Here is an 11,910-nt window from a genome sequence, read left to right as displayed (position 1 = left end):
CCAATCTATTATTATTAAATAATAATAATAAAATTTCAGTAGCTCATGAGGCTAGTGCAATTTTTGATGAATGCATAGAAAAATTTGACAATCGCAAAGAATGTTGATGTGTGTAATTTTTCGTTAAATAAAAGCTTTAATCAAGGCACATTGAACAGATAGTATCAGTAGAGCAGCTGTTTTGATTTCTTTCAAATTATTTGGTCTCAAAAAAATGAAATGTTTTTAATTTATTCTCACAAAAATTCTAAATTGTTAAAATCTATTAGCATGTGAAACCTTTTTCCATACAAAACAAGCGATTGAATAGCAGCTTTTGGAAGTTGCAACCATGGTACAATAAACACAGGTAGAAGCCAAATTGACATCAAACGTACAAAAGTCAAAGTTTTCGGGAGAGTAAAAATAAAAATGAGCGTGTGTAAGGAAAAATAAAAAATTACATTTCGCTGGTTGACGTTTTTGAGTAAATTTGAAGTTTTGTTTTTATTTTTTTTCTTTAGTTAAAATTTGTTAATTTGTATGTTTTTTTCTGTTTTTAATTTATGAGTTGGAGGGACTTTCCGGCATAAGGGTCATAGGAACAGCACTTGGTATCAAAAGTGCCTTTCCTGTACCTCCCGGTGCATTTATGAAATCTGCTGCTTTAAAATGTTTAACGCACAGCAAAGCATTTCGCTGCAGTTGTGCCCCAAAGCTGTTTTCGCAACGCTCTTTACGCGAAGGACATTGAGGCACGTTAAAAACAATTAGTGGTATCTGCTTCATATTTAAAACCACATAAAAAACAACGCTTCAGGTGTTGCATTTTTAACACATACACTAAGTATAAACCGCACAACACTACTCAAATTCACATGTTAATCAAAATTTGTTATTAACGAACATTAAAAAAAACAACGATATGACATTCAAAGCGTAACGAAATATAGGAAATAAAAGAAAAACAAGTTGAAGTTTAAAGGTTTGGTTCTCATGAGAGCAACGTCATTTTGGCTTCTACCAGTATTAATGTGCCTTGCGATTGAATAGCAGCTTTTGGAAGTTGCAACAATTTTTATTTTTTTTTCCATTCCATGGCACGATTTGATTTAGAAGAAATAAATAAGAACAGTTTTTGACACTTTCGATACCAGAAGCAACAACAAAATACGCGCATATGTTGTTTTTGCTCTAATGCTACTACCTGTTTGATATGCCTTGGCTTCAATTGATGAATTGCAATCAATAATGATAGATGTTTTCTTAAAATATTAATTTCATTTCAATTTGTAATATGTTATTCCGCATAAATCTGCGGTTATCAAAAATGTACTGCTGTCAAAAAATATTTCATTTTACACAACTGGCAAAACTGTCTCACCATAGCAAAAATATTATTCACCAGCTTTCCCCATAGAATTTTGTTACCGATTCACACATGCCTTAAGTAAAAATATTTCCTGTCAAATTGAGAGATATAGCATGATACTGTTTTTAACCTGTGTGGAATTTTATCCAGGTACAAATAAGCATTTGACGTGGTATCAAAAGATATGCTGGTGATGTCACGTTTATTTCAAGCACACGTATCTCTGTATGTATATATTGTATAAGTTGTCAATTTGATTCGTTATCGAAAATTTTTATTACGGATGTCGAATCGATATCAATTATTGTTTCATAAAGTACTAAGTACGTCTCCGACGCCGCATCGCTGTGATATGATATGTTATTGACATGATATCACATAATGTAATGTATTGATACATGTAATTCTACGCTGAAAATTTAATCACGTGACTCAATAATCTTGAGTGCATATCGTATGATATGATGATGTTGTCGCAGCGCATTCTTCTATGGTTATTGAAAATGTTCATCACATGATGTGTTATTGATTTCGCATCGATTTTGACTATAGTTACCGTGCTTGCCACTCAGAATGTAAGTAGTCTGCGGCGTAATATGATATGTATGTCTCGTTATTGATGACACGTACCGATTTTCTCTAACGGGCGCGTGATTTTTTACTCAAAACTTTAATTACATGACCTATTGTTATCTGACACTTTGATAATGATGTCGCATCGGTTTCATGTATCAATTTTAACTAATGTTGGCTTGACTTGCCATTGAATATTTTATTCATTTTATGATACCAGATGATATTATAGCATAATTAGGGCATCGCATAGGCGTGATATAGACGTTGATTTTATGTCATAGTATTAACTTCCAAAAGGAGTTCGTTGGAATATTTTTTTTTTTATGTATGTTACCGCATAACTTTGGACTACGGCAACCGATTTCGATAATTCTTTTCGTATGGTCGCATACTAATCTGGTTTAGATCCGATCTTGGATCATGCAAAAATTAACGGTACTCCCAAATTTTTATATGAGAATTGAAGTCGGTTTTGTTTTTTTGCTCAAAAATTACTTGTGTTATGTCAAATCTTCTGACGTCCACCGCGAACATGTAAGAATACGTTAAAAACTTATATTAGAACCTGGAATTGTATAAAACTAGGTTCTGATTTTTGATCTTTACTGTGATTTTACTGTTATTTCTGAAATTGACTTTAGCCTTTGAAACCTATAGTAACTTTTGATTTCATGGCACATACACTTGTGGTCAGCTGATTAAGTCAAGTGATATTTTGACTAGTTTTGGCTATATTTCTTTTGTTTATTTAGTGTTTATATTCTTATACATATATGTATAAAGTTTAGCACCTCACCTAATCAACGCCATATAAATCCACATTTCAGATTTCGTAAAAAAATATATACATTCAATAAACAAAAGAAAAATAGCCAAAACTAGTCAAAATGTCACTTGACTTAATCAGCTGACCACAAGGGTACATACATATGTATATATACATATGTATACACTGAGGTGCATAACTATAGATGCATTTATTTTCTGTGGCGTGTTAAAGAAATTTAGGAAAAAATCGGTAATGCCGGGTTGACGGTCTCTGACATTTATTACCTCAAAGGATCACATCTCTTTTTTTAACCCTTTGAATAACAAAGTGCAACCAAAAATGTTATTTTTTATTGGTGCATAACTATAGATGCACATTAACTGCTTTATTTAAGTAATAATTGATAATTGAGCGTGAACAGAACCTCATTTAAATTTAATTAGTTAAAAAATCTTACTCTTGTTCTGTATACTAGGTTTGAACGCACAGGACTTCCCAATCCAAAATGGTAGGGGATAAGTTTTAAATTCTGCGGCATCCTGTGCTGGTTCAATTGGGTACTTGATACCGTTGGTTATTACGTTAATTGTTTCAGTAGGCTTCGAATATATTCATCTCTACTAAGTTGCATCTTTGATCATGAAAATATTATCCGGAGAGTTTCTTTACGTTCAGAAACTGTGATAAATGCAAAATGTATATGTAATTTCTTGTACTACGACTCTCATTACTACTAATATATATGATGCTTTTAATGTATTTTTTACACAACCCCGTTCTTAGGGTAAACTGATTGCCTTCTGGCCCAGCACTTGCTGGCTCTTTGACTGCTTTAAGAGCCAAAAATCACTAAATAAACAAAAGAAATATAGCCAAAACTAGTCAAAATATCACTTGACTTAATCAGCTGACCACAAGTGTATGTGCCATGAAATCAAAAGTTACTATAGGTTTCAAAGGCTAAAGTCAATTTCAGAAATAACAGTAAAATCACAGTAAAGATCAAAAATCAGAACCTAGTTTTATACAATTCCAGGTTCTAATATAAGTTTTTAACGTATTCTTACATGTTCGCGGTGGACGTCAGAAGATTTGACATAACACAAGTAATTTTTGAGCAAAAAAACAAAACCGACTTCAATTCTCATATAAAAANCAGAAGGCAATCAGTTTACCCTAAGAACGGGGTTGTGTAAAAAATACATTAAAAGCATCATATATATTAGTAGTAATGAGAGTCGTAGTACAAGAAATTACATATACATTTTGCATTTATCACAGTTTCTGAACGTAAAGAAACTCTCCGGATAATATTTTCATGATCAAAGATGCAACTTAGNTAAAATCAACGTCTATATCACGCCTATGCGATGCCCTAATTATGCTATAATATCATCNGCATTTAAGTTGTTATTTTCTTTATGGTTTTAGACGTTTAGCATTATTACTTAAATAAAGCAGTTAATGTGCATCTATAGTTATGCACCAATAAAAAATTAAATTTTTGGTTGCACTTTGTTATTCAAAGGGTTAAAAAAAGAGATGTGATCCTTTGAGGTAATAAATGTCAGAGACCGTCAACCCGGCATTACCGATTTTTTCCTAAATTTCTTTAACACGCCACAGAAAATAAATGCATCTATAGTTATGCACCTCAGTGTATACATATGTATATATACATATGTATGTACCCTTGTGGTCAGCTGATTAAGTCAAGTGACATTTTGACTAGTTTTGGCTATTTTTCTTTTGTTTATTGAATGTATATATTTTTTTACGAAATCTGAAATGTGGATTTATATGGCGTTGGTTAGGTGAGGTGCTAAACTTTATACATATATATATAAGAATATAAGCACTAAATAAACAAAAGAAATATAGCCAAAACTAGTCAAAATATCACTTGACTTAATCAGCTGACCACAAGTGTATGTGCCATGAAATCGTAAGTTACTATAGGTTTCAAAGGCTAAAGTCAATTTCAGAAATAATAGTAAAATCACAGTAAAGATCAAAAATCAGAACCTAGTTTTATACAATTCCAGGTTCTAATATAAGTTCTTAACGTATTCTTACATGTTCGCGGTGGACGTCAGAAGATTTGACATAACACAAGTAATTTTTGAGCAAAAAAACAAAACCGACTTCAATTCTCATATAAAAATTTGGGATGATAGGATCTAAACCAGATTAGTATGGGACCAACTCTGAGACACTACCTTTCCTATACGAAAAGAATTATCGAAATCGGTTGACGTGGTCCAAAGTTATGCGGTAACATACATAAAAAAAAAATATTCCAACGAACTGATAACCTCCTCCTTTTTTGGAAGTTAATACTATGACATAAAATTAACGTCTATATCACGCCTATGCGATGCCCTAATTATGCTATAATATCATCTGGTATCATAAAATGAATAAAATATTCAATGGCAAGTCAAGCCAACATTAGTTAAAATTGATACATGAAACCGATGCGACATCATTATCAAAGTGTCAGATAACAATAGGTCATGTAATTAAAGTTTTGAGTAAAAAATCACGTGCCCGTTAGAGAAAATCGGTACGTGTCATCAATAACGAGACATACATATCATATTACGCCGCAGACTACTTACATTCTGAGTGGCAAGCACGGTAACTATAGTCAAAATCGATGCGAAATCAATAACACATCATGTGATGAACATTTTCAATAACCATAGAAGAATGCGCTGCGACAACATCATCATATCATACGATATGCACTCAAGATTATTGAGTCACGTGATTAAATTTTCAGCGTAGAATTACATGTATCAATACATTACATTATGTGATATCATGTCAATAACATATCATATCACAGCGATGCGGCGTCGGAGACGTACTTAGTACTTTATGATAACAATAATTGATATCGATTCGACATCCGTAATAAAAATTTTCGATAACGAATCAAATTGACAACTTATACAATATATACATACAGAGATACGTGTGCTTGAAATAAACGTGACATCACCAGCATATCTTTTGATACCACGTCAAATGCTTATTTGTACCTGGATAAAATTCCACACAGGTTAAAAACAGTATCATGCTATATCTCTCAATTTGACAGGAAATATTTTTACTTAAGGCATGTGTGAATCGGTAACAAAATTCTATGGGGAAAGCTGGTGAATAANAATACTATGACATAAAATTAACGTCTATATCACGCCTATGCGATGCCCTAATTATGCTATAATATCATCTGGTATCATAAAATGAATAAAATATTCAATGGCAAGTCAAGCCAACATTAGTTAAAATTGATACATGAAACCGATGCGACATCATTATCAAAGTGTCAGATAACAATAGGTCATGTAATTAAAGTTTTGAGTAAAAAATCACGTGCCCGTTAGAGAAAATCGGTACGTGTCATCAATAACGAGACATACATATCATATTACGCCGCATACTACTTAACATTCTGAGAGGCAAGCACGGTAACTATAGTCAAAATCGATGCGAAATCAATAACATATCATGTGGTGAACATTTTCAATGACCATAGAAGAATGCGCTGCGACAACATCATCATATCATACGATATGCTCTCAAGATTATTGAGTCACGTGATTAAATTTTCAGCGTAAAATTACATGTATCGATACATTACATTATGTGATATCATGTCAATAACATATCATATCACAGCGATGCGGCGTCGGAGACGTACTTAGTACTTTATGATAAAAATAATTGATATCGATTCGACATCCGTAATAAAAATTTTCGATGACGAATCAAATTGACAACTTATACAATATATACATACAGAGATACGTGTGCTTGAAATAAACGTGACATCACCAGCATATCTTTTGATACCACGTCAAATGCTTATTTGTACCTGGATAAAATTCCACACAGGTTAAAAACAGTATCATGCTATATCTCTCAATTTGACAGGAAATATTTTTACTTAAGGCATGTGTGAATCGGTAACAAAATTCTATGGGGAAAGCTGGTGAATAATATTTTTGCTATGGTGAGACAGTTTTGCCAGTTGTGTAAAATGAAATATTTTTTGACAGCAGTACATTTTTGATAACCGCAGATTTATGCGGAATAAAATATTACAAAATGAAATGAAATTAATATTTTAAGAAAACATCTACCATTATTGATTGCAATTCATCAATTGAAGCCAAGTAATATCAAACAGGTAGTAGCATTAGAGCAAAAACAACATATGCGCGTATTTTGTTGTTGCTTCTGGTATCGAAATGTCAAAAACTGTTCTTATTTATTTCTTCTAAATCAAATCGAGCCATGGAATGAAAAAAATATATAAAAATTGTTGCAACTTCCAAAAGCTGCTATTCAATCCATCGTACAGTTTCATAAGTAAAAACACTATCAGCTGATTGCCAAAAAATGCCTACAGCTGAGATCACCTGTTTTTTGGCATGTGCTCTTATCTTTTACAATTTCTTTCATTTCTATTACAATTTTATTTATTTCTATTACAATTTATTCAAAATACACTAACACACTGATCCAAAAACACCAATACAATAACCAAAAACACACCTACAGCCTGCCAAAAACACACCTACAGCCTGCCAGAAAAAACGGTAAGAAGAAGAGTTACTTTACTTATGGAACTGTACGATGATTCAATCGCTTGTTTTGTATGGAAAAAGGTTTCACATGCTAATAGATTTTAACAATTTAGAATTTTTGTGAGAATAAATTAAAAACATTTCATATTTTCGAGACCAAATAATTTGAAAGAAATCAAAACAGCTGCTCTACTGATACTATCTGTTCAATGTGCCTTGATTAAAACTTTTATTTAACGAAAAATTACACACATCAACATTCTTTGCGATTGTCAAATTTTTCTATGCATTCATCAAAAATTGCACTAGCCTCATGAGCTACTGAAATTTTATTATTATTATTTAATAATAATAGATTGGCGCTTACACATATGTTAGTGTTTAGCCGAGCTTCTCCACCGACTTGCGGCGTGCGCCTTGATATTGTCACACAAAGCGGAGGGACCTACAGTTTTACGCCGACTCCGAACGGCGATTGTATTTTTATGAGAAGCTGTTTTTCATGGCAGAAATACAATCGGAGATTTGCCATTGCCTGCCGACGGACGACCGCTGTTAAGAAAAAAACTTTTTTCTATATTTTTTGCGATGTTGCTTTGACCTCATACTTGTCAAAAATTGACTCGCCGCGAACTTTGTTACCGATTCACACACGCTCTTAACCGCAACACTCCACAGGCAAACACCGATGGCCTACCAACTGTCATTTTGACGAGCAATATGATTGCAAGTTTTTGCGTGTGGGCACTTTGATGTCTTGAAATGAGCATTTGCCGCATGACACCACCAGACAACATTCTCTCAATTTCGGTGTTTAAAAACATTTAAATCATTAAAAAACTTGCTGAATAATTTCCTAATACGTAATCATAAATACTCCGATAGGGAACAGATTTTTATTTTGATTTAATATCAAAATTTCATCGAAAAATATGGCTGTCAAACTATCGAATTGCCTGCAATAGATGTCAAGCAATAAGCGCTGACATATATTGCAGCCCATGATAAATAGGCGGTCTCCATTGGAAATATATTTTGTGACATGGTTATCACGACATCAGTGTTTTCCTAGTGGAGACATGGGCCTAATTAAAAACTTTTACCAATTACCGCATCGCTGCTACTAGCATCGACACACAAATTTACAAATGTAGAAAAATTCAAGAAGTGGTCGTAATTTCTTGAAATTTTAATCCTAAAGGGATTACTTTGAAAAATGAAATCCGTTTTTTTTACCCGCTACTAATTTCGAAAACTCGGGTTAGAAAAAAGCGAGAGGGATCACGCCCATTTATTTGTACCTTTTTCATGCTGTGTGAAATTTTTCCCACACCTAAGTGCTATATGGAACGCATTCCATAGCGACGCAACATCAAAAGCGTACCATCTTATATCCCGAATTACGTTAACAGTACTTGAAATTAACGCAACAGTCTTGACATAAAATCGTAACTAAGACCACTGCATCCATAAATCAGATCACCAGCTCGCATCACGTCATCATACATATTAAGAAAAACCTAAGAAATGTAAATTATTTATATATCCATCATAAATTTTCCTCCCTAATATTCAGATCGGACATTAAGTCAATTGTCCTAATACTCGCCACCGCCAACAGTGAGTGACCAATGCCAATGTAAGTCCACGTGATGTGCGAACACCATTGTTACTGGCTTGTGCCATAGGAAATTTGGCCATAGCGCAATTGCTGATTTGGGTAAGTCACCTGGGACTTTTCACTTTTTCTTGCATTAAAGAAACTCATTTCATTCCTTTCTTTCAAACCCCATAGAATGGCGCCAACATCAAGCATACCGACCATGAGGGTCGCACCTGTCTGGCATATGCGCGCGCCGCACAATCATTAGCCACCGCCAAATCGTTAAAAGCCGCCGCAGCAGCAGCGGCCGCCGCCGCGAATACTGCAAATGGCTGCCATACGAATACCAATTCTAGCACCGCAAGCAATACGAGTTCCTGCTCATCAACCGCATCCAATACAGCGACGACTACAACGACCAGCAATGCGACAAATAGCGCTGCGACTAGTGGAGCAGCAGCGGCGGGAGCAGCAACAGCTACAAATGGGGGCATACCGGCGCCGCAATATAGTGTCGAAGAGACGACAGCACTGGTAGAAGCTGCTGACAAGTTTGGGTTGTCCAGAGTCGGCGCCGCTGACGGCGAGTGGCACGCTACCAAGACGACGCGATACACTTGGCACGCCCTATGAGAAGACCGTATCGGGTGTCATATAAATTGGGAAGCAGCTGATGCATGGTAGTAGAAAAACAACGCAAATTGTGCGCTTGCGATTTATGTTAAGTTCAGAGTCTAAGAGCTGTTCAACAGTCGAGAGTATAGGAAGGAGAAAGTGCAGTAGTGGCTCAAAATGGGCCACAAAATGCGAGTGTAGTTGTACTTGTAGTTATATATAGATACATATATACATACTTATGTGTGCGTCTGTCTAAGATAGGAAGTATTATCAATAACTTGTATGTAGCATTCATATAGAAAGTGTCGTCTAAGTAGAGCAGCAAAATCGATTTTTTAAAAGATTTTTAATTAGCAGCAAATTATATTTTTCATATTTTATTTCACATTTTAAAACTATGTGTTTAGGTAAAACCAAAAAGTGTGTGTAATTTAATTTAATAGAGACAAACATAGTTTTGCATAAGCTTGCGATGTATGTATGTACATATGTGCTCAGAAAGCTTTCAATATATTATTAATATATTATTTAATTATTACTTTATAAGCCACATCCGCTGTCAAAATGTATTACATATGTAAATTGAAAAGTATGTCTAATTAAATAAGTTGAAAGAAATGCATACAGAAAGCTTGTGAGCCTGTTTCTTTATTAACATACAGCTATGCAGTTAATTTTAATATTTTATACTCGTCAAGAGTACGTAAAATTCAACATACTTAGTATAAGAAATAAAGTTAGATGTTTGGTTTAGTCAAGCAAGAAGAGAATAAACCCCTTAAATGGATAGCTATTGCTGCACCTCAATTTATACTTACGATACTTTTATGAGTTCGTTATACTGCAGGCGTTTTTAAGTGGCAAATGATGTGTGCGTAAAATAAAAAATAAAAAAAACGCTTTTATAAATTTTATTTATGTTAAAATTATGTATTTATTTTTAATGACATTTGTTTAAGTAGAAAAAACGTATTTAATTTTTTAAGAGCCGTCTTTCACAGTGACCAATTAACTGACTTTCGGTATTTAATGTCGTTTTCTAGTTAATTGATTGGAACCTAAAATCCGCCTTAATAAGAAAAAAAATATCCCATTTTTAAAGCAGAAAAGGCATTCTAAAAAGGCTTGTTCTTAATATGAAAAATTTTTCAGTTTTTTGACAGGTTTTTAAATTTAAAATTAAGCAAAAAAAATAAAAATTTTCGTTTCCAATTCTTTTTCCTTTAAGGAAGTCGTTCTTAACTGCAACAGAATCACTTATAAAATCGAAATTATGTATGTATGCCTGTATGAAAAATATCACTAAAATCGCAATCTCATTAACTAAAAGTATTGTGTTCGGCAAATAAAATTTTTAATAAATTAAAAGAGAAATAAGTTGAATTCTGACGTCTTCGCTCGTTATAAATATATTTATGTGTCGCACATTAATGTTATTTTTTATTAATTTGTTATTTTTTTTTATTTTTATTATTGATTATTAATTACGTTTAGTCAATGAATTGTTGCAACGCCTGCTTTGCTTCACTGTTCTACTATTTCTTAGCATTATATTTTCTATTTATTCACCAACGACTACGCTTCATGTTTATAAAAACAATCACTTATACGTACTACATATACATATTTTATTTCATGTATTGTATAAAATCTAATAAATTTGATTTGTTTTATCTGCAAATTAAAATATACTAAAATATTTCTTTGTTTTATTTTAATATTGAAAACATAAAACAAATTTAAATTGCTTAAAATTTGTGGAACGGTTGGTATGTATACATATGTACATATATCGTCACCGTCAATGCAAAACAACTCGAAATTTTGNTGCGTCTGTCTAAGATAGGAAGTATTATCAATAACTTGTATGTAGCATTCATATAGAAAGTGTCGTCTAAGTAGAGCAGCAAAATCGATTTTTTAAAAGATTTTTAATTAGCAGCAAATTATATTTTTCATATTTTATTTCACATTTTAAAACTATGTGTTTAGGTAAAACCAAAAAGTGTGTGTAATTTAATTTAATAGAGACAAACATAGTTTTGCATAAGCTTGCGATGTATGTATGTACATATGTGCTCAGAAAGCTTTCAATTAATAATTATTAAATTACTTTATAAGCTCACATCCGCTGTCAAAATGTATTACATATGTAAATTGAAAAGTATGTCTAATTAAATAAGTTGAAAGAAATGCATACAGAAAGCTTGTGAGCCTGTTTCTTTATTAACATACAGCTATGCAGTTAATTTTAATATTTTATACTCGTCAAGAGTACGTAAAATTCAACATACTTAGTATAAGAAATAAAGTTAGATGTTTGGTTTAGTCAAGCAAGAAGAGAATAAACCCCTTAAATGGATAGCTATTGCTGCACCTCAATTTATACTTA

General features: G+C 32.9%; 1 protein-coding gene across 1 annotated transcript in view; it reads left to right on the top strand.

Moving 5' to 3' along the window:
• Window positions 1-10,021, top strand: part of LOC108357919 (centaurin-gamma-1A-like) — a 100,589-nt gene extending 90,568 nt beyond the window's left edge. Inside the window, 4 exon segments of the mRNA XM_017609002.1 lie at window positions 8,874-8,920; window positions 8,923-9,017; window positions 9,093-9,440; window positions 9,442-10,021. Of these exon segments, the coding sequence (XP_017464491.1) occupies window positions 8,874-8,920; window positions 8,923-9,017; window positions 9,093-9,440; window positions 9,442-9,558 (607 nt within the window). The 3' untranslated portion in view covers window positions 9,559-10,021.
• Window positions 10,022-11,910: the final 1,889 nt, after the last annotated feature.

Source organism: Rhagoletis zephyria, unplaced genomic scaffold (assembly GCF_001687245.7).
Source record: "Rhagoletis zephyria isolate East Lansing unplaced genomic scaffold, Rhagoletis_zephyria_1.1 Rzeph_scaffold_00182, whole genome shotgun sequence".
In the NCBI taxonomy this organism is placed as follows: domain Eukaryota; kingdom Metazoa; phylum Arthropoda; class Insecta; order Diptera; family Tephritidae; genus Rhagoletis; species Rhagoletis zephyria.
This window is presented reverse-complemented; position numbering and strand designations above follow the sequence as displayed.